This window comes from Mandrillus leucophaeus, unplaced genomic scaffold, assembly GCF_000951045.1.
Source record: "Mandrillus leucophaeus isolate KB7577 unplaced genomic scaffold, Mleu.le_1.0 Scaffold285, whole genome shotgun sequence".
NCBI classification, from domain to species: domain Eukaryota; kingdom Metazoa; phylum Chordata; class Mammalia; order Primates; family Cercopithecidae; genus Mandrillus; species Mandrillus leucophaeus.
In genome coordinates, this window is record NW_012102976.1 from 988,508 (window position 1) to 1,006,702 (window position 18,195).

Genomic DNA, 18,195 nt, shown 5'->3' on the forward strand with positions numbered 1-18,195 from the left:
ACCAGGAAGCAATATGCACTTAAGAAACTTGGAACACGTGAATCCAAGTAAATAATAGAACAGGTAAATGAAGGCAGTCATATTTTAAGTATTTCGGGCGTTGCCAAAGCCTCGTGTTGTGACAGAAGTTTTAAAGTGATTCTGTTTTTTCCCTTATTTCATGAGAAGAAAGCCAGAAACGAAGATGGTGCTAATTGTTCTGTTCTGGGGCCTGAGACAAGACACATGTTAGCCTGCCTGGGACTGTTGTCATGTCTGGTGGTTTGTTTTTCCCATTTCTAGCTCAGCGACCCTTCCCTCGATGATGAAGTGCATTGAAGAGAACAATGGTGTGGACAAGAGGATCAGCCGGTTTATTCTCCCCATCGGGGCCACCGTCAACATGGACGGAGCAGCCATCTTCCAGTGTGTGGCCGCGGTGTTCATTGCGCAACTCAACAACGTAGAGCTCAACGCAGGACAGATTTTCACCATTCTGTAAGTTCCTCATTCTTTCCCTGGTCCAAAACTGAAGGTTTTTCTTGTGATTTCCTTTGAAAAACCAATCTCACCACGACTTGGTGTCTCGCTAGTAAAATGAGGACAGTGGGGATTCGTTACTTGAAGAGCGTATGTTGACTCTTAAGGGCATAGCCAGCAGCGCCTATGGTGGGATGGTTTTTAGTTTCCAGTCACATTGCAGCTGCATGCTCTGCATTTCTCTGTGTCCACTCCATGCTCTATGTTAATGGCTGGCCCTGCTCTGCTGTCCCTTAGAGTGACCGCCACAGCGTCCAGTGTTGGAGCAGCAGGTGTGCCAGCTGGAGGGGTCCTCACCATTGCCATTATCCTGGAGGCCATTGGGCTGCCTACTCATGACCTGTCTCTGATCCTGGCTGTGGACTGGATTGTGTAAGTAACAAGTCCCAAGAACACCAAAACGAGTCTGCACTGAGTTCCCTGGGAGCTTGACACTGCTGGGCCTGGGGCATGCAGAGAAACTTCAGATACACTCCAGCCTTCTGAAGGAGCCTACAGTGGAGCTGGCACAGCAAGATTTAGAGCTAGGAAAAATTAAACAATATGAGAGTCACATGCCCGTGAACATCCAGGAATGACCATGAGATGTCATTACCAAGAACTTGCTTATAGCATCCAGTAAAGTAGGGGTCCACAGCTGAGGCCCTCAGTACAGGCCCAGGGGACACGAGGGTCTACGGAGTTGTTGACTGCATAGGAGTAATAAGTCGATGGAGCAGTGATCCTTTGGGAATGATTGTCCCTGGCCAGGAAAATTCCAAGGAGCTATTTCTGTGAGGGAAGAGAGGATGAACCATGCCGATGTGAGTGACCTGGGCTCGGGCTCGGCCTCAGCAGAGGAGGAGGCAGGGACGAAGGTGCGATCCAGACCACATCTCTGGGGCCGCTGTGAAGACACAAAACAGTTTCTGTGCATGGATTCCTTGAGTCACGTGATACCTTTTGCAGGCATGAACAATATCTGTTTTATAAGGAAGGCTGGCTGAGGTACTAAAGTTGAGACAGAAGAGACTGTGGGTAAGAAAAAGAGCCCTGGAGCCCAGGTGCCTGGATTGAAATCCCAGCTTTGCTATCTATAGTTGTGTAATGTCCACTGTGTAGGCTTTGGTCTGCTCATCTGTAAAATGGGAATGATCATAGCAGCCACACCAGGGTTGTGGGGGAAGATTGAGCGAGTTAGCACAGGAACAGCACACAGAATAATGAGCATGTGGTGAAACATTCAATTCAGGTCAGCAAGGAGAGACACTCCAGAGGTTCGTCACAGGCAGGGCCTGGCACTGGGCTCGTGGACTGGCCTGCTGTAGGGGAAATGGTAGTTTTTCCAACTTGAAGGAGCTTCTCAGGGCAATGAGGGTGCAATCTGCAAAAGAGACCTGCATTGCCCAGACACCTCATCAGAGGGAACTTTGTGCCTGAGCTGGCCAGCTGGACAGGACCAGAGCTGACAGAAGCCCCCTCTCCTTCCTCACCCAGCCACCTCCTGTGCATGGAGAAGAGGCATCCAAGAGGTGCTTGGCCAGGAACAGGGAAATAGGGCACCAGGCCAGCTGCCCAGCAGAGACCTGAAGTCACACAGCCCGCCAGCCACCCCATCCCCTCTGATTCTGCAGACAGCAGGACCACACTCTGCGGGGAGTCAGCTCCCCAGTGCCCTCAGGGAAGATCACATTTTCCCCTCTCTTCAAAATGTGCACAATACTTCCTCTGAGCTCCAGGGACAGGGGAATGGTATTGGCTAATCTATAGCACAACAAGCTAACTTCTGAAAAGGACAGTGATATTTTCTCTGAGGTAGTATTTATATTTGCCGACGGCAGCGGAACACATATGAAGATTAACATCCACAGTAAAGCAGCGTTGACATGAGAAAAAGAAGGGAAGCTCCCACAGTGTGTTATTCAGTGGAAGAAAAGCTAGACACAAAACTGTATCTACACTATTATCCCAATATGTTTGTTTATTTGTTTACTTATTAGAGACACGGTCTTACTGTGTAGTCCAGGCTGAGTGCGATGGTGTCATCACAGCTCACTGAAGCTTTGAACTCCTGGACTCAAGCAATCCCCCCACCTCAGCCTCCTGAGTAGCTAGGATTACAGGCACACACTACCATGCCCAGCTAATTTGTTTATTTTTTGTAGAGACAGGATCTCACTATGTTGCCCAGGCTGGTCTCAAACTCCTGGCCTTAAACAGTCCTCCCACCTCAGCCTCCCAAATTGCTGGGATTACAGGCATGAGCCACTGTATCTGGCTTATGTGTGATTTTTAATGATGGTATCTAATACATATAAAATACGTGTATAGAAAGGTGACCGGAAGGAAATAGATTAAAATGTGCACACAGATTCACTCAGTTGTGGACTAGGGGTGAGTGGCTTGTTTGCTTCTTTATGCTCTTTTTTATTCTTTCTATAAAAATAAAAAGTGTTTAAAGAAAATCAGTTTAGAACAAGGTAAAGTCTATGCCTTAGAAGCATGCTCTCCAGGAAGCAACAGGGCCGCTCACAATCATGACTTTCCCTCGGCATCCAGGCTGCCTGTGACAGGACCCGATCCCCCAGCAGTAGATGTAATAGCTGCCTCTTCTTTTCCCGCCAGGGACCGGACCACCACGGTGGTGAATGTGGAAGGGGATGCCCTGGGTGCGGGCATTCTCCACCACCTGAATCAGAAGGCCACGAAGAAAGGCGAGCAGGAACTGACTGAGGTGAAAGTGGAAGCCATCCCCAACTGCAAGTCTGAGGAGGAGACGTCGCCCCTGGTGACACACCAGAACCCCGCTGGCCCCGTGGCCAATGCCCCAGAACTGGAATCCAAGGAGTCGGTTCTGTGATGGGGCTGGGCTTTGGGCTTGCCTGCCAGCAGTGATGTCCCACCCTGTTCACCCAGCCGCCAGTCATGGACACAGGGCACTGCCCTTGCCAACTTTTACTCTCCCAAGCAATGCTTTGGCCCAGTTGCTGGCCTGAGGCTTACCTCTCGGCACTGGCATCGGGCTCCCCAGCTGGAACTGGTTACCAAGGACAAGGACACTCTGACATTCGGCTTGATCCACGTCCAGGTGCAACTGTGTGTACACCAGGGATCTGTTTGGAAACAACCCCTTGAGCTGCCAGGCTCAAGAAATCATGGACTCACGGGGTCTTGTGGTTATGCCTGGGAAAAATGTAGATGTATTTCACTGTCCCCGGTCAGCTCTGCATCAGATGTTTTCTGAGCAAACCAAGGGAGTTTATGGTCATCTGTTGCATTGCCTCGAGTTGTAGTCATTGAAAAAATGCTCAAATTCTTAGCCATGGCTGGACTTTGCTGAGCTGGGACTCAGGTGTTTAAAGAGTCTGTGCCATAGCGAGGTGTGGGTAGCTTCTGATCCCTGGGTTCTGGGAGACTGCAGGTGCTCCACAATGTCAAGTTAGAAATACTCCAGGTGGGTGTCAGCACTGTGGGCGTCTCTGGTCCACGGCCTTAGGTAAACAACTTAGATTCTGAGGTCAAAGGAAAAAGGAGAGGGGGCGAAGAGGGGCACAGCTTTCTCTAATCTAATCAGGACAGGACAGGTTTCACACACAATTGTCCCAGTTCTCATCCCAGCCCTGGGGCACTTTTCTGCTTCCTTCTGGAGGCCTGGGCCTCTGACAACACTGTAGCTTTTTCTCCATTCACTCTGATTTGGCAACAGGCCAGAGAGGGGCCTCCTTCACTGGGGAGGTATGATGTAGTCATCACATTCAGGATGCTTGTTGATTTCGCATCTATTATTTGAATTCAACTGGACGCTCTGTAAAATGCTGCACTGCAGCAAATACAAAACGACCACCACCCCAGAGAAAACCATGTACTAATTGGAGTGGGGTACCCCCATTTGCAGGTTCCCAGGTCCCCTGGCTTTGGCTGACTTCAAAATATAGATCCCTTTCTTGCCAGTACATCCAAGTTTAAAATTATCAGCAAAATGGTCCATGTTTTTCCAATTATCTGCTGACGCGGTTCTAAGCTAAGTGAGGGGGAAGATCTGAGAGCCTGCTGTTTGTGGCTGTTGACGCATAGTCGTGATGTAACAGGTCCTGGGGCCTCACTTTACCCCATTTGTAAAATGGGGCTAATGTCACCTGCCTCTTACCTACCTCAGAGGGATTTGGTGAGGCAAACTGTTAATCTGTGAAGACGACCATTTCACGTCTTGGATATCAAGTGCTAACCCAGTATGCTCTTCTTTTTTATGTAAGGGACAGCTTTCTCCATGGAGTCCTTCTGCTGGTCAGGATAGCGTTTCTGAGCAGGGCTTTGTTCTCTATGTGCGTTAGGACTTTTATCATGCCCTCGTTCTATGTGTAGTTACTTGATAGCATCAGACACAGGCTCTTCCTAATGTCCTTCAAGTTTTCATGAACTAGCAACCCCACCTTCCACCACGGTTCTGGGCACCTGATTTTGCTGTGAACCCCAGACCCAGGCACTGTTTCTGCCACCCTGTAACAGGCCATTAACGCTCCCCAGTGTTTAGCCTCCTTCATTCCCTTGTTTTCCCTGTTGCTATGTGTCACCTGGGTCCTACAGCAGGGGCACACGTTTATGGATGTGTGTACCATTGAGATGAGAATGGGCAGATGGAATGGAGACCATCGAGCCACACCCCCTTCTTAAAATTGGGGACATGAGCCTCAGCAGAAGGGGTGAAGAAGAGCCATGGGACACAGAGTTGACCCAGCCAGGGGGAAAACCCAGCTCTCTTTAAACCAGCTAAGCCATTCCAGTCTCCTGTGAAGCCAGGAGGGACCAGGAACCATGCAGAGGAAACTGGAAACTTTTCTCCGCTGGGTAGAGCATGTTGCTGATACTCTTCTGTTTTCAAGGGAAACAATCACATTGTTTGATTCCAAATGGCAAATGAACACTCACTATTTTTCAGGCTTCAGTAAATCTTTTTTCTTCTTTCATATATGTATATACACACACGTATATCTATACACACATATGTGTGTTATGTGTATGTGTTGTATATATGTGTATGTGTATATATAGTTTTAGCTCCAAGTCAAGCAAGTTTGTGTTTGGATAGAGGTGAACTTAACTATTAACTACAAGTTGAACGTCTTTGGTATCTTGATTTTCCCATTTCTAAAGATGAATTTCACAAAGCCATAAAGCGTGAAATTAGAGCTGGACTTAAGACTCACTGGCTGACCATCCTGTGTCGTGGCCTGGCCCTGCAGTAAGAAGCGTGTCTCAGTCTGGAGAAGGGTGCTTTCGAGGAGTGTGCAGGTGGCCCTTCCTCTTGGAGGCGAGAAGAGAGAATGTGCCTTGTATCGTCCTGGTTTTCAGTCCACAGAGTCGGTAGACCAAGGGTTACCTGACTGGGGAAAATCTCACATCTCCTTGTCCGAAAACGTTTCCCCTGCTGTTCTCTTTCTAACATGTTGTCATAAATCTGTTCAGATGCTGTTTATCTGACTGTTTTGTATGTGTGACAGTTGCCTTAAAACATAGCACAGTCCTCAGAAATGAATACAGTGTTTCCACCGGAATCTGCAGTTCCTTTATTCCCTTCTCGTGTGTTGAAGCGGCACTTGCTGATGGAGGAGCTGTTGCTCTTCTAGGAGATGGGTTTTGGGTGACTGAAGGGATTTGTTTTCCTTGCTCCTTTCATCAGGCACGAGCCCCTGAGGCAGGGCAGGCATGCTCAGGGGGCAGCGCTACTGCTGGAGCTGCTGTCGCTGATCCTTCTGCGGCCACCAGATTGCAACTGGGAAGTGTCAAGCTGCTCAGGGGCTTCCCAGACCACGCTAGCAGGGCTCTTGCAAAAAGTGTGTGGTTTTGCTACATACTTCCATAAAGTTATGTCTTGTCAGAACAACTAGGTCAACAAGCCTTAACTGAGCATCTGCCGTAAGGCAAGCATCAAGTAGGAACAACAGGAAGAAGTTGCCCCAGGCCCTAGGATTCTGGGAAAGTCCTTGAAAGAGAGCAGTTGCCCATGCCTCTACTATGGCACCACCACACCTAGCCCATGCTTTTATATAATCTTGTTTTCAATGACACCACATTCCAGCAACATTAGGGAATCTAGACACCTCTTATAATAGGATTATCCTGCAAACAGAGTGGAAGCCTCTGAAGAAACAGATCCCCTCTCTGACCTGAACATTTCCAGCTCTTCATATAATACAGGAACCAGTTTTCATTTCTGGGCAAGCCCCAAAGGATGAGGAGTTCACACCAATCAGGGGCCTGATGGGGCCTGTTAGGAGTAACAATTTGGATTCTTACCCTGAAATGTGGTTGCCTTGATTCTCTGTTGTGGAGAGTGTTTGGAGGTTGGGATTAGTACTTGGTGAGTCAGTTTTCTGATGTAACCAAACCAAGACGAGCAAATCTACACTCTCAAACCATCTCTTCCCTGGGGATCAGAAGGAGTGCTGATCTGATGAGCCACTTGAACCTGCTCACAGGAACTGTAAATCGTGTCTGAATAGCACAGACAATGTAGCAGGCAGGACCACAGGCTGTCTGGGTTCCACTCCCAGCTCTGCTGTTTGCCTGCTGCACGACCCTAGGCATGATAACCTCTCCATGCCACAGTCTCATATTTAAAATGGGGAGACCAAGTGCAGTGGCTCACACCTGTCATCCCAGCACTTTGGGAGGCCAAGGCAGGAGGACTGATTGAGGCCAAGAGTTTGAGACCAGCCTGGGAAGCAAAACAAGACCCTGTCACTATAAAAATTTTAAAAATTAGCTGCATGCCTATAGTCCCGGCTACTCCACAGGTTGGGGTAGGAGGATCACTTGAACCTGGAGGTCAAAGCTGCAGCGAGCCCATGATCATGCCACTGCAGTCTAGACTGGGTGACAGAGTGAGAGTCTGTTTCAAAAAATACATATTCTTTTTAAAAAGTGTTTTCTTAAAAAAAGAAGAGCCTTAGCTGGGCACATGGGCTCACATCTATAATCCCAGCACTTTGGGAGGCCGAGGTGGGAGGATCACTTGAGGTCAAGAGTTTGAGAGCAGCCTGGCCAACATGATTAAACCCCATCTTTACTAAAAATACAAAAATTTAGCCGGGTGGGGTGGCGCGTGCCTGTAATCCCAGCTACTTGGGAGGAGAATCGCTGGAACCCGGGAGGCAAGAGGTCTCAAAAAAAAAAAAAAAAGCCTTTTACCCAAACATGTGTAACTGATGAAGTTCAACATTGTAAGTTAAAGTGTGGTCTGGATCTAGGAAACTGATTCTGTTTACATTGGCGGGGCTGCCTCAGCATGCAGTTCCACCACCATTCATCTATTCTGTGCGAATGGAGCTTGCAGGAGTTGTGCAGTAGGTAGCCTTCATGGCTATAATGTGACAGCCCTGAACTGTGCGGGTGAGTTGCAGTTAAAAGCTTTGACTCTCAACTCAAACATAAAGCATGTTGAATCTGTCTTCCCTATAAATTGTTTCCCATTTAATAGTTATGGGCTAATCAGTTTCAAAGCAATAGGGCTGCAGTCTAGAGGAACTTCCTTAATCAGCTTCATTAGTCATGATTTTTCCATTTGTGGTGTTCCTCTAACAAAGCATCTGTGTTTGTGGCTACGCGTTTTGTAGTATTAATGAACCCTTTCTCTCTCTAGTCCTCAGAGCACCCTGGGTTGGCTAGCTGGATTGCTCACAGACCTTCCTCACCTCCAACCAAGCACCTTTAAGAGGACCAATCTCGTGACAAAAGCATGACCCTGAGATCTTGTGAGTGGTAGCCCACTCCATTCAGTCCTTCCAGAAACGCAGTACAACAATGGTCAGGCCTGAAAGAGCCCAGATGCCAAAAAGCACAGTGTTATAAACCCAACAAACTGATGTACAGGGGAGAAGTCAGTTTCATAGTTTCCTTCAGGTGCGGGGAGAGGGGCCTGTGAAGTGCTAGGAATGCTCTATTTCTTGATCTGGATGGATGTTTGCTTTGTGATAATTCATTAGGTTATACACTTATGTGGTTTGTTTGTCTTTTTGGGGATGGAGTCTTGCTCTCTCACCCAGGCTGGTGTACAAAGGTGCCATCTCGGTTCAATGCAACCTCCGCCTCTCGGGTTCAAGTAATTCTCCCTGCTCAGCCTCCCAAGGAGCTGGGATTACAGGCTTGCTCCACCACACTCGGCTAATTTTTTGTATTTTTTTAGTATAGACGGGGTTTCACCATGTTGGCCAGGGCTGGTCTTGAACTCCTAACCTCAAGTGATCTGCCTGCCTCGGCCTCCCAAAGTGCTAGGATTACAGGCCATTTATGTTCAATAAGTGTACGCTTTTACTTTTCACAAAGTGAGAAGAAAACACCAGGGGTGTAGGAGGTGGGTGGTAATTAGGGCCCAATGGAAGACCCGGTAGCGGTTACCAGTCACTTTGGATGACCATGTTTTTTCTCAGCTGTCCTGTGACCCATCAGAAATCCCCTCAGTTAACTGCACCTTGGTCATCTAGAGCAATGGTCGGCAAACTATGGCTCACAGGCCAAAGCCAGCCCATTGCCTGTTTCTGTATGGCCCATGGGCAGTGCCCCAGCATATGAGCAGCATGAGCCACAGAGGCCAAGCCTGGGTGTTTCCCTCCACCCCTGTCAGGGCCGACTTGCCCATAAGGCACAGGACTCGCAGGGCCTGAGGCCCACAATGCTTTTAGGGGTCCACAAAATTTTCTTTATTATTATTATTATTATTTTTTGAAACAAGGTGTCGCTCTGTCGCCCAGGCTGGAGTGCAGTAGCATGATCACAGCTCACTGTAGCCTCCACCTTCTGGGCTTAAGCGATTCTCCCGCCTCAGCCTCCCAAAGTGCTGGGATTACAGGCGTGAGCCACTGCTCCAGCCCCACAAAAATATTTTCATTTACTTTTAAATCAGAAAAATGTCCCCAGGATAATGGGATGACGTGAACAGGTGGCTTGACGCTCATAGCAGGGACGCATGGATGATTTTCCTATTATCAATTTTTGGTCTGCAACAAAATGAGGTACTGAAACTCTGGCAAGTCTTTGCTGAGCCCTAGGATAAGCTGGGCTTGTAGGGCTCCCCAGGGGAGCAGCCCCCATTAGCAGAACCTACCCCCACCCCCCACGCCCCTACACACAGAGAAAGTGGGCATAGCAGGGCCTCTTCCTCAATAAAGTGCTAGCTGAGGAGACACTTGTCCAGGAATCCCTGATCTCACCCATTTCCACTTCACTAAAGCACACTGAAAAGCATTAGCCTGATACATACAAGATACCTGATGTATACATATCCATGGAGATTTAAGAAAGAAAGCAACTATCAACTGCTAAAATACTTCCCTGGAAGCTCGACCCTTCTATCAAAACCCAAATCCAGTCTGTCCCTAAGAGTGAGAGTCAAGGACAAGAGCACACCCATTTTTAGTAAATCTATGGCCTGCTGGGAACATGAGTCATTGCCCCTGGGTACCCAGCACCACTTTATAAATATAGAAGATAGTATGAAGTGACAAATGGATGGAGAAGTTTAAAAATCTTTAGAGGACTGAATCGTTATCATTCCTTATTTCTAATGTTTTGTAGTGTTTTCCTTCAGACAAAATTCCCTGTGTTCCCCAGCAGGCCGCATGATGGGAACAGGAACCATGAGAGAGTGAGCCAGCTGTGCTCCGGGTCTGACTCGGTAGTAGCCGTGTGTCCTTGGGCCAGCCACTTCCCCTTCCTGGCCTCATTTTCCTCATCTGTGAACTGCGGGGTTGGACTAGATGGTCCCTGAGTTCTAAGTCTTTTCTGCTCCACTGCCTATAGAACGTTAAGGAAAATTGAAAAGGAAGACTTTCCAAGAGGGACAGCAGAACAGGAATAACAGTCCACCATGGCATTTTTCTTGCCTGTGGTTCCCAACCTGGATGCATATTAGACTACTCTGGGAACCCTGAAAAATCCCATGCCCAGGCCATACCCCAAAGCAAATAATCAAAATTTCTGGGGGTGAGACCCAAGCACCAGTGTTTTCAAAGCTGCCCAGGGGTTTCAGCCAAGGCTGAGAACTACCAGGTCAGCAGCAGTGTGGGCAGCCTAGGAATTCTGCATTTAACAAGCTCCTGGCAAATACTTGGGCATGTGGTGTTTGAGGATCACAGACCTAGTACCCTCAGCATCTGTGGGCACCCAGGTTCATGGTCTTTTCTGGAAAACTCCATTCTAGGTAATTCCCCAAAAGCCTCTAACTACAGTGGCCATGGATGACCTCATTTGAGGGGAAATCTGCTCTTGTTTATACCCTGTTGGCCAAGGAGGTGATCTTTCCACAAACAAAACTGAAATGCAGGGCCAGGCATGGTGGCTGATGCCTGTAATCCCAGCACTTTGGGAGGCTGAGGCAGGTGGATCACCTGAGGTCAGAAGTTCAAGACCAGCCTGACCAACATGGTGAAACCCCGTCTCTACAAAAAACACAAAAATTAGCCGGGTGTGGTGGTGCATACCTATAGTCCCAGCTACTCAGGAGGCTGAGACAGGAGAATTGCTTGAACCCAGGAGGCGGAGGTTGCAGTGAGCCAAGATCACACCACTGTACTCCAGCCTGGGTAACAGAACGAGACTCTGTCTCAGGAAATAAATAAATAAATACATAAATACATAAATACAAGTGCCTCTACTGGTGTCTTGCAATACAATGTCTCAAAAGCAAAAAACAAAAAAAACTGCAGTGCAATTCACACTCTGATTGTTGTAACATGGACAATTACAGAATCATCATTTCCATGTTTCACCTTGCTGCTACCTGTGGTTCCATTAAGAATCAAGAATTCTTTTTTTTTTTTTTGAGATGGAGTCTCGCTCTGTTGCCCAGGCTGGAGTGCAATGGTTCAATCTCGGTTCACTGTAACCTCCACTTCCCAGGTTCAAGCGATTCTCTTGCCTCAGCCTCCTGAGTAGCTGGGACAACAGGCGTGTACCACCATGCCCAGCTAATTTTTCTATTTTTAGTAGAGACAAGATTTCACCATATTGGCCAGGCTGGTCTCAAACTCCTGACCTCATGATACTCCTGCCTCGGCCTCCCAAAGTACAGGGATTACAGGCATGAGCCACCAAGCCTGGCCAAGAATCAAGAATTCTTTAAGGAGAGACAGTATTTGAATGGGAAGCTGGCCTCCAGCCACAAATGTTACTTACTACAAAAACCTACCAGGTTATCTGAAAGCCTCAGACAATGCCTGTGGAGAGAGGAAGAAAAGCCCCATTCACAAGGATAAATAGAGCAGAGTAGAAACCCTATCCACTGGTTCTCAATGTTGAAGGCTCATTAGATTCACTCACGCTAAAAAAGAAAACAAAAAACAAAAAAAAACACCAGCACTTCACCCACAAAGATTCCGATTAGACTGGTTTGGATTTGTGCCTGAATACTGGGATTTTCTTTTTTCAAATTTTTATAAAGGGGAAAGTGGCCTGGTATGGTGGCTCACTCCTGTAATCCCAGCACTTTGGGAGGCCAAGGCAGTGAATCACTTGAGCCCAGGCATTCAAAACTAGCCTGGGTAACATAGTGAGACTCTGTCGCTACAAAAAATTTTAAAAATTAGCCAGGTGTGGTAGCACATGCCTGTGGTCTCAGCTACTCGGGAGGCTGAGGTGGGATGATCATTTGAATCCAGGAGGTTAAGGCTGCAGTGACCGATATTCATGCTGCTGCACTTCAGCCTAGGAAACAGAGTGAGACCTTGCCTTAAAAAAAAAAAAAAAAAAAAAAGCCAATACACCAGTACAGTCAGTAAGGTGGCTGGAACCCTGGGGTCCTCCAAACTTCCCTGGCCTTCTCCCCACTTTCCTCTTTATTTTTGTTTTTCTGCCATATATTGGCATTTTAAAAAAAAGAGCCCAGGTCGGGTGCAGTGGCTCACGCCTGTAATCCCAGCACTTTGAGGCTGAGGCGGGCGGATCATCTGAGGTCAGGAGTTCAAGACCAGCCTGGCCAACATGGTGAAGCCTCATCTCTACTAAAGATACAAAAAAAAAAAATTAGCCAGGCATGGTGGCACGTGCCTGTAATCCCAGCTACTCGGGAGGCTGAGGTAGGAGAATCGCTTGAACCCTGGAGGCGGAGGTTGCAGTGAGCCGAGATTGTGCCATTGCACTCCAGCCTGGACAACAGAGAGACTCCGTCTCCAAATAAATAAATAAATAAATAAATAAATAAATAAATAAATAAATAAATAAATATTTTTAAGAGAGCCCAGGCAATTCTATAATAACACACAACCAAGGCTGCAAACCCTGGACTGGCCGCTTCACGTCCTTTTCTTAGCACAGGTGCTTTCTCTTCCTAGTTAGTGCTATTTACATGAGGTATCTCCAGGTGACTTTCAACTTCCCTAAATTCAAACTTCCTGCCATCTGCTCTTTTGCACAATAAAAGTACATATACCACATTGAGTATTGTTCTGTGTAAAGCTGATGGTGCTGTTCACATCAGAAATTGCAGCACTGAAGAACAAAGTTCACGCAGATGTTTACAACATGCATCACCTACAGTGAGTATTCTTGCATGCTATTGGCCAGTGCAAGCTTTCATGGCACTCCGTACTATAAGCTCTGGGTTGGTGTGCACTTCTGTTTTGTTCCTGCATTTGAAGCCATGCAAATTGACACATTTTCTTCCCCATGGCATTTGTTTGCTCTTGCTACCAGCTGTGAAAACCCAAGCAAGTGGCAATGCTAGAGGTGCCGCAAAAGTGCGAAGGAAGTGTCAGGCTGGATGTCAAAATGAACACCTTGGAAAAGTGGATGATGGAACAGACAGTAAAAATCAGCTAAACATCAGAGTAAATGGAGGAAGAGGTCAAAACCGTGAACAGGAACTAGAAGAAAGTGTAGCAGAAGAAGACCTGTCACAAACCTCAAGAGATTTGGAGAAAATGATGTCAAAACACATCTTCCTCAAGCCCATGCTGAGTATCTCCGATCTGGTTACAGTACTTTCTTGGTTAGTGTTCCAAGTACAGACAACAAAGCAGAAAAGCATTGACTACAGGGAAGAATTAAGGAATGTACAGAATTTCTGGGAGGGATAGGGAAACAGGTGGGTGGCTAGTAGCCGGGAACAATGCAGTTAAGAGTTCTCAGTTTCTGCGGCAGCTGCTTGCCCACACCTGTGACATTAGGAACCGGGCAGTGAAGCCTCCCTCAGAGCTACCCCAATCAGATCTCCCAGCAAGCTCTACCCCACACGGCCCATGCCCACCTTCCCAGCTGCAACTTCTGAGTTTCACACAGGTGCTCTGCTCGGCAGACCTGCGAGGAAGTCTGAAAAAGCAGTTTGTGGTTTTCAGTCTGTGTAGCTCAGGAAGGTACACCTGATGGGAATTAGCTGGGCTTTGGGTAGCCAACCTGCAGGGTCTGGAACTGCTTCTGTTTGCAGGACGCATCCCCCTATTCCAGACAAAGTCTGGATTCCCCTAAGTGTCTATTACATGACAAAGGCAGGCTTTGTGAATGAATGAATACGTCAAACTCTCTCATGGTGCTGCTGCCTACCAGCCAGTGGGTCTGTTTCTGTGCTGCCACCAACTTTGTTGAGCAATATTTGTCTTACAGCTATTTTTAGTGTTTTATTGCACTGCCTTTGTTATTTTATTCCACCCCTCCTTCTCCTCTCTCTCTCTCTCAAATGAGTGGAAAACAGAGAAGTGAAATTAACGATTAACGATATTTGTGATAAGAAGTGTAGGTCTAATACATTTTATGAAACTGAAATAATTAAAATTACCAGTAGTATCTGAAGCAGCCTATCTATATCCTCAATGAGACCTCAGTGGGGAAAAAGATCTACTGCCTCTTCACCTGTAAATAACATGAGAAACTGCTAAGACTGTGTTATCGAAGAATGTGGCTAGTGGGCAAAGTGCCATTTGGAATTTTATAGTCGTCATTATTTTCTGGGAGTGGAACCTCCCTTATAATGTGGAAGGCTATTTTCAACTTGTGCATTTTTTTACGTGGATGCCTTTTCCAGACTCTGTTAACGCTTGGAATTGGGTTTCAGTCTACAGAGAAAGAGAAGCAGGTGGACAGGTGTAGAGGGGAGGAGAGGGAGGACTGTGAGTAGCAGATCAGGCCTATTCCCCTGCACTCACCACTTTGTCTGTCACTGCCAGCCCACTTCCCCCTTTTCAGATACCAACACCAGGCCAGGGGTAACAGCCCAGGAAGGTGGCATCCACAGCCCTCAGCCCTCTGTCCTTGTCACTCACTCCTACCAGTCCTCAGCCCTCTTATCTGTCTGGGAGTGAGAAGAAGGGCAGCTGGAAGCTGGAGGAAAGGTTCTCTCCTCTCCACCACAGTGACAAGAGGTTTGGAGGAGCTTCCGGGTGAGGTTTAGGGGGAGTCCCTCCTGTGCAGAGCACAATGGGCCGCAAAAGAGTGGATGTTTGCCCTGTGTGTGGGTCCTTCCTGGGGGCTAAAATGAAATCTTTCATTTTCTGATATCATGTCATCTTCGACTTACAAACCTACTTTCCTGTGCCATTTCTATCTAAGACAACAGTCACTTCTAACAGAGGCAGTCCTACATCACTGAGGAAACCACCACCATATCCCACGCATGAAAGGGCTGGCCTGTTGTGAATAACAAACTGGTGGCCTTAGAGCTACATTTAAAGACAGACAGAGAGAGAGAGAGAGAGAGAGAGAGAGAGAGAGAGAGCCTGGGCACGGTGGCTCATGCCTGTAATCCCAGCACTTTGGGAGACTGAGGGGGGGGCAGATCACTTGAGGTCAGGAGTTCAAAACCAGCCTGGCCAACATGGCAAACCCCGTCTCTACTAAAAATACCAAAAAAAAAAAAAAATTAGCCAGTCATGGTGGTGTAGGCCTGTAATCCCAGCAACTTGGGAGGCCGAGACACGAGAATCGCTTAAACCCGGGAGGAGGAGGTTGCAGCGAGGCCGAGATCACACCACTGCACTCCAGCCTGAGCAACAGAGTGAGACTCTGCCTCAAAAAAAAAAAAAAAAAAAAGAAAAAGAAAAAAAAGAGAGAGAGAGAGAGAAATGGCTTGGAAATTCTCCAAATAACAAAAGGTGTTTTAATGGGGTGGGAGTGGGGGCTATGGAGTAATTATTGGAGCTAGGGGGCCACCCTGTGGCTAAGTATCAAAAAATGAAGTCCAGAATTTTTCCCCCCAAACGCATCTGCAATTAATCTTTTCACCCAGAGAGGCAGAAAGGAACACCAGGCCAAAATCTGCCAAATTTCTCCTCAGAATGGCCAGTTGGCCTTCCAGGCTAGAACCATTAAGCCAAAGTGTATGCCTGGACCAGCATCACCTAGAAACCTGTTAGAAATGTAAATTTTTCTGGAGGTAAGGCCCAGCCATCTGAGTTTCAACAAGCCCTGCAGATGATTCTGATACTAGGTAAAGTCTGAGAACCACGGGTTTACACTAGTTGGTAAAAGAGCATCTCTCTGGGTGGGGCTAGCATATAGCTGGTACTAACTGTAATTGATTATAATTATTATAAAATTCATTCATTCAGCAACCATTGTATTCCATTCATACAAGAAATATTTATTTATTTATTTATTTATTTATTTATTTTTTTTTTTTGAGACAGAGTTTTGCTCTTGTCACCTAGGCTAGAGTGCAATGGTGCGATCTTGGCTCACTGCAACCTCTGCCTCCCGGGTTCAAGCGATTCTCCTGCCTCAGCCTCCTGAGTAGCTGGGATTACAGGTGCACACCACTACGCCCAGCTAATTTTTTGTATTTTAAGTAGAGACAGGGTTTTACCATGTTGGCCAGGCTGGTCTCGAACTCTTGACCTCAGGCGATCCACCTGCTTCAACCTCCCAAAATGCTGGGATTACAGGCGTGAGCCACCACACCCAGCCAAGAAATATTTCTTGCGTGTTTAAAGAGCAGAAAGAAGGCTTATATGACGGGTAGAGTGGCTGAGGGGAGCATGCAGGAAAAAGTCCTGAGAGGTAGCAAGGGCCAGAGGGCATGATGACTTGGGTATCACAAGAGCCACTGGAAGATACTGAGCAGGAAGAGAGGTGATGAGACTGTCTTCCTATAAACACTTGCTCCAGCTACTGGATACAGAACAGTGATGGAAGCAGGAGATCAGATAAGAGGCTAATAAAAAGAGAGTGATGACTTGGATTGGGGCGTAGCAGTGGAAGTACGGAGATGGCTGGATCCAGAATGGATTTTGAAGGTAGAGCTAACAGGATTTACAGATGGACAAGATGTGAGATGAGGCCCAGAGGAACCCAGGATGACTCCAAGGTTTTGTGCCTGAGCAAAACTCTATTTAGTGAGAAATAATTAACTGCCTACTAAGGATGCACTTAAGATGTATCTCATAGTTCAACTTCAGTAGTTTTTGTAACATAGTTAAAATGTGTAAGAAAGACCAATAAAATTAAGATTATGGGTCAATTTTGCTTCCACCCAATTTATCTGTTTCTGTGTTTTAGTTTAAATATGTTGCCTTCTTTTATAAAAATGTGCTTGTATTTCAGCAAGTAGCTTTGAATTTCATAGACAATTCCCTTCTTTTTTTTTTTTTTTTTTTTGGAATAGAGTCTTGCTGTCACCCAGGCTGGAGTACAGTGGCGCAGTCTCGGCTCACTGCAACCTCTGCCTCCCAGATTCAAGCAATTCTCCTACCTCAGCCTCCCAGGTAGCTGGGATTACAGGTGTGCACCACCATGCCTAGCTAGATTTTGTACTTTTAGTAGAGACGGGGTTTGCCATTGTTGGCCAGGCTGCTCTCAAACTCCTGACCTCAGGTGATGCACTCACGCCCCTCACCTCGGCCTCCCAAAGTGCTAGGATTACAGGTGTGGGCCACTGTGCCTGGCCTCGACAATACTTTTATGTCCTGGTATACTACAGTGAAGGTAGGGGTTATACTTAAGATAATCAAGGGCTACTGTCTTTTAAATTGATATATAATAGTTGTACATGTATGGGGGGTACATAGTCTTCATTATAGAAGTAGAAATAGGTCTTCCTTATCAATTTGCTACTTTTATTCTTCCTGTGGTACAAATAAGCAGCAATTATGTGTGCCTTCAAAGACACATTTTCATGTATAATAGAGCCATACACCCCGCTTAATTCAGCAGCCAAGATCCCTGACAACCTCAACCATTTGGAACTCAGGTATGAATTCTCAAACTACACTCGGGAGCTTAAGGAATGTGTCTAAAATTAAGGTTAATGAGTTAACAAGCTTAATTATTTTGTTTCCTCTGGCAAACTTCCAGTCTTCCTGGGTTTAACTCAATTGAAGAAACGGTTATTGAGTGCCTACTTGTACAGGCACCCTGTTAGGCTGTGAGACGGGTACAGGGAGAGCTGAGAACAGATCACAATTCCATGGGAAGGGAGGAAGCAGACATGCTGACCGCAGCAAAATGGGAGGAAACAGAATGATCGCCAGCTAGAAAAGAATAAAAGCCTCTAAGCTCTCGAATTAGCACTAATAACACCAGAAAATTAAATAGCCCCCAAGGCTGGAGTCCAGCCACGACAGTGCCTGGGGTTTCATAATAATGACTGAGTCGTAAAATTAAAAGAACAGAAAAAGTTAAGATGTTACTAATTCAATTTCCTACGGCACAGAATGATATGACATTTTAGAAAAAAAGTCTAATCAAAACAATTAGAATTTAGTTTCAAGGGGTCATTTT

General features: G+C 46.7%; 1 protein-coding gene across 3 annotated transcripts in view; it reads left to right on the forward strand.

Moving 5' to 3' along the window:
- SLC1A4 (solute carrier family 1 (glutamate/neutral amino acid transporter), member 4) overlaps positions 1-6,050 on the forward strand; it is a 46,529-nt gene extending 40,479 nt beyond the window's left edge. For 2 of the 3 annotated variants that reach the window (XM_011985495.1, XM_011985494.1), the window contains 3 exons: positions 283-477; positions 757-891; positions 3,124-6,050. In XM_011985495.1, the coding sequence (XP_011840885.1) occupies positions 283-477; positions 757-891; positions 3,124-3,358 (565 nt within the window). In that variant the 3' untranslated portion in view covers positions 3,359-6,050. The remainder of the gene's footprint in view (positions 1-282; positions 478-756; positions 892-3,123) is intronic. The other variant, XM_011985493.1, reaches the window with a different exon arrangement.
- The last annotated feature ends 12,145 nt before the right edge of the window (positions 6,051-18,195 follow it).